Source organism: Carlito syrichta, unplaced genomic scaffold (assembly GCF_000164805.1).
Source record: "Carlito syrichta isolate Samal-C Ts95f unplaced genomic scaffold, Tarsius_syrichta-2.0.1 Scaffold315561, whole genome shotgun sequence".
Classification (NCBI taxonomy): Eukaryota; Metazoa; Chordata; class Mammalia; order Primates; family Tarsiidae; genus Carlito; species Carlito syrichta.
In genome coordinates this window covers 937,039-941,959 of record NW_007259657.1, presented here as the reverse complement: position 1 = coordinate 941,959, position 4,921 = coordinate 937,039, and the positions used below count along the sequence as shown (strand labels likewise).

The following is a 4,921-nucleotide window of genomic DNA, read 5'->3' as shown; positions in this document are numbered from 1 at the left end:
GGAGGAGGAGGAGAGAAAGGGGGGAAGGGCAGGGAGAGAACATAAGGGGAGAGAAAGGAAGAGGAGGGGGAGAGGAGAGGGAGAGGAGAGGGGGAAGAGGAGGAGGAGAAAGGAGGGAGGAGGGAAGGCGAGAGCAGAGGTGACGGCCCTGTCCGCGGCCCACCTCAGTGCACGCATCCCGCTGGTCCACCAGCCTCCGCAGGTGCTGCGCCAGGCTCCTGGACAGAGCCTCTAGCTCCTCTGGGGCCACGTCGGGCAGCTCCAGCCACTGCAGGTCGAACACATTCTCCTGATTGTGGGTTACCTGTGTGGGCACAACGGGACAGCACTGTGAGCGTCACCAAACACTGGTGGCAGTGAGCATCCCCAAACCACACAGTGAGTGCCACCATACTGCATGGCAAGTATCACCAAAGCACATGATGAATGTCACTGAAACACATGGCAAGTGTCGCCAAACACTGTGTGGCAAGTGTCACGAAAATACATGGCGATTGTTGCCAAACACTGTGTGGCAAGCATCCCCAAACCATGTGGCAAGTATTCCCAAACCACGCAGCAAGCATCACCAAGCTGCCGTAGTGCTCGGTTAATGCAGGCCACTGCCGCTGTCAGGGCTGGGTCATGGAAGACACTAACTTGGTCTCAGGATCAGAAAACACATTTTACAGGAGACACCCTGAAGATCCCGAGGTGAGAGAGCCTCCCTGGAGCCACGTCAAGTTACCCCACAAGAAGGCTGAGCCTGGGGGAGCTGGGCATTGCTTCTTAAAATCCAGGCAGACAAAGCAGAGATACCAATGCCCTCATCTCAGAGCGCTGAGCCAATAGCAATCTCGGGGGGTCTGAATTACCCATAGCCTGAAACAACATTCAGTAGGGGTGTATCTCACTGTCCCCAACCACAGAAGACACCTGGCTGTGCCCTTTCCCTGGGCAGGGAGCAGGGCTCACAGTTCTGTCTACATGAGCAACCTCAACCCGGACCCCAGACCCCCAGAGGAGGAGAGGGCTCTATTCTGAGTTCACATCATTCTCTCTTTTTCTTATTCTTGGAATTGGGGTCTCGCTCTGTCACCCAGTCTGCAGTGCAGTGGCACAATCACAGCTCACCACAGTCTTGACCTTCTGGGCTTGGGTGACCCTCCTGCCTCAGTCTCCCAAATAGCTGGGACTATAGGTAGACATCACTGCTCCCAGCCAATTTTCTGTAGAGATGACATCTCACTATGTTGCCCAGGCTGGTCTTGACTCCTGGGCTCAAGTGAATCTCCTGCCTCAGCCTCCCAAATTGCTGGGATCACAGGCATGAGCCACCGTGCCCAGTCCCATCCTCCCATTTTTGAGAAGAAACACTCTAGTGCTCAGGCCTCAAAAGGGGAAACAAGAACCAAGGTGGGCGTCCACTCCATGAGGACACCAAGAAGATCCATGATTAATCAGGGCAGCAGGTGGAGGCAGAGAAGGTCTTACAAGAAAGAGACAGACCCCAAAAGTACAAAAAGCAAAGCAAGCCCACCAGCAAGGGACCCCCGGTGTCTCAGAAATTGCCTCCTTCTCACCTTTCCTCTCCCAAAAAAGACATATCTGGACACAATCGATCTCTGGGGCTCAGGAGAAATCTCACCCAGGGATTCAGGACTCCCTCAAAATGTGGGAGCCGGAGGCCATTCTAGACCTGCCCCCAGCCCAGTCCTGGGGAATGTCCTCTGATGCATCAGGGCCTCCTGAAGACTGGTATGGCTGGGCTTGAGGGCTCAACACGCTTGTACCTGGTCACCTACAGAGCCTCTATCAGAGGCTCATTCCTCCCTCCCCAATTCTGACTCAGCAGATTTCTCAAGAGGCTTTTTAAAAAGTACCCCATGGCCAGGCATAGTGGCTCATGCCTGTAATCCTAGCGCTCTGAGAGGCTGAGGCAGGAGAATGGCTTGAGGTCAGAGGTTTGAGAACAGCCAGGGCAACATAGCGAGACCTCATCTCTATAAGAAATCTAAAAATCAGCCTGGCATGGTGGCACATCACCTGAGCCCAGGAGCTCGAGACAAGCCAGGGCAACATAGCAAGACCTTGTCTCTATAAAAAATAAAATAAAAAAACTAGCCAGGCACAGTGGTGTATGCCTGGAGTTCCAGCTACTCGGGAGGCTGAAGAGGGAGGATCACTTGAGCCCAGGAGGTCAAGGCTGCGGTGAACCCTGCTCATGCCACTGCACTCCAGACTGGGCAACAGAGTGAAACCTTGACTCAAAAAAAAAAAAAAAAAAAAAAAAAAGGCTTCCAACAAATTCTGAAGCACAGTCCCCACAACCACTCCAAGTCTGATCACCACGCCGGGCTCTCTTGCTGTACACTTCAATAACCCAAAGGGCAGGAAAGACAATGCGTGGCTGATAACTGACCAACCTCAAGCTCTGGAGGGACCCATCTTCAAAACACATAGACACGGACACCAGGAGGCAGGATAGCTCTCAGGCCAGCAGGCGGTGGCAGTGGTGGAAGCAGGAGCTGGAATGCTGGTGCTCCCTGACACAGCTTCGTGGGACCTCGGCCCAGCAGGCCACAGCTGATCCTACCTCAGAGCTCACTGCCCCTGGGGCCTGGCCACAGCCCATGGCAACATTAACCACGGAGCTCCATGCCGTGCAGCCTGGGCCATCTCACGCCAGCTCTGGACTGCCTTTCCCGTGCGTTTGTCTCATCTGTCCATCAGACCAAAGGCATGACTCACAGGCCCCGAGGCCACGACGATCGCACACAAGATTCATTTTGGAAGGAGCGGGCAGGGCAGATCAGGGAGTAGATTACTGGGGGACTTGCCTTCCAGTGACATCCCCTCTGCCAGCGTCTGTGGCAGAGGGCCCGGGAAGACTTCACTCGGGCCAGGTTGAACAGGACAGTGACCCCTGGTCAGCCCTTCTGACCCCACTGGGGCCTGAGCCTGGGCTGGGCCAGGTCGCCTGGTGGCACCTCCTGTAACTCGCGGCTGCAACACCCAAGCGGTGCCAGCCATTTCTGCCGCGTTACTGACATAGCGGGGAGTCTATAAGGAGCAGCCTTTGAAGGCTCAGTGACACTTGCCAGGGTACGTCTCCAGGGCTTGTAAATCACATTCTGAGCCTAAACCACTCAACAGTTCTTAAAAATAGTCCAAGTCCATATTAGGCAAGAAGATGGAGACAGGATAAGACTTAATTGAGGTGTTTTTTAATTTTATTTTTATCCCTCTTTTATTTTAGCTGGCTGATTGACGGCCGCCTTTCCAAACAGAATCAATGTGTCTGTGCTGTCTGAACCAAAAATGAGCAGAATTATTCATGGGTAATGTATTTTCTTTTTTAAATTTTTTGATTGTAGAGATGTGGTCTTGCTATGCTGCCCCGGTTGGTCTTCAACTCCTGGGCTCAAACGGTCCTCACACCTCAGCCTCCCCAAGTGCTAAGGATTACAGGCACGAGCCACCATGCCCGGCCTGATGATGGAATCCTTAATTTTTCCACCAGTGGGGATTCTACTCCCGGCTGTCACAGGAGCACAGACCATGGCTGAACCATGCAGCCACACACCTACCTCCTGGATGTGGGCCACAATCCCAGCCTGCGTCTCAATGTCCAGCTGTTTGATTCTTTCGATAAACTCCTCTTTCCTCTCACACTGTAGAGGGGACACATGTTAACAAAAGCACTCTTCAAGTGGGGGCAAACCTGAGGCCACCACAGCCACAGAAATACAGTTTCAGATGACGGTCCACTTGCCAGTCCTGGTGAGCTCCCCCACCACCAAGAGCACTCCTGACCTCCTGCCAGGGCCACCCGTGTTAGACTCACCTGGACAACCTAGTAGCAAAAGCCCATCTTTATGTCCCTCCCAGACTGAAAACATCAGGGTGGGACACACTCTTCCTTTTATTTTATTTTTTTTAGTTCCATGTCGTGCAGGCTGGGCTTCACTCTGTCCCACAGGCTGGAGTACAGTGGGATGATCACAGCTCACCAGAGCCTCAATCTCCTGGGCTCAGCCAATCCTTCCCACTCAGCCTCCCAAGCAGCTGGGACTACAGGCACATGCCACTACATCTGGCGAACTTTTTGTAGAGACGAGGTCTGTCTATGTTGCCCAGGCTGGTCTGGAACTCCCGGCCTCAAGCAATCCTTCTGCCTTAGCCTCCCAAAGTGCTGGGATCACAGATGCAAGCCACTGTGCCCTGCCAGACTCTTCTCCTCCTAAACAAATCTCCAGGTGATTCTCAAGTGGAGATAGAGAACATCTGGTATGGGCCAGGGGCCGGCAACAGTATCTGGAAAAGGTCAGGCGGTAACTATTCTAAGCTTTGTGGCCAATCAGCCTCTGTCCCTGCTCAACTCCTCCACTGCTGTGAGCAATGATCAGCCACAGACCACGTGCCAAGAAGCGTGGCTGTGTTCCAATAAAACTTTATTTGCAAGTGCGGCTGCAGGGTCAATCACCTGCCCACAGTGGTCTGCAGATGCTTGCTCTGGGTGGTCCTGTGCTGGGGCAACCTGCTGGTAGCTTCTCGGCCTAAGGATTCCCACTCAACCCTGCCAAGGTGCCCTGGCTCTAAGAATAGTTGTCACCAATGATGACAGCCACTCTCTCCCAGAACTGGGGACCTCCTGTCCTACTGGACTGAAGGAGGCATCACTTTCACCCAGATTGGGGAGGCCTGCAACCCTGCAGCCCGACACAGGGTGGCCCTCTGCCCAGCCTACTGTACCACACACCCAGCCCTGCCCTACTGCATGGACACACCCCATTCCCCTACTTGCACATACATACTCCTGCACCCCTACCTGCAAGGACACACCCTGGCTCCCTACCTGCACGGACACACCCCCACCCCCTACCTGCATGGTCACAGCCCGTCCCCCTACCTGCAAGGAAACACTCCTACCCCCTACCTG

At 54.1% G+C, this 4,921-nt stretch overlaps 1 protein-coding gene across 1 annotated transcript in view; it reads right to left on the bottom strand.

Moving 5' to 3' along the window:
* CCDC88C (coiled-coil domain containing 88C) overlaps positions 1 to 4,921 on the bottom strand; it is a 113,644-nt gene that overhangs the window by 53,485 nt on the left and 55,238 nt on the right. The window contains exons 6-7 of the mRNA XM_021706412.1: positions 3,570 to 3,653; positions 164 to 304 (exon numbers count right to left, since the gene is read on the bottom strand). Coding sequence (XP_021562087.1) covers positions 164 to 304; positions 3,570 to 3,653 — 225 coding nt within the window. The remainder of the gene's footprint in view (positions 1 to 163; positions 305 to 3,569; positions 3,654 to 4,921) is intronic.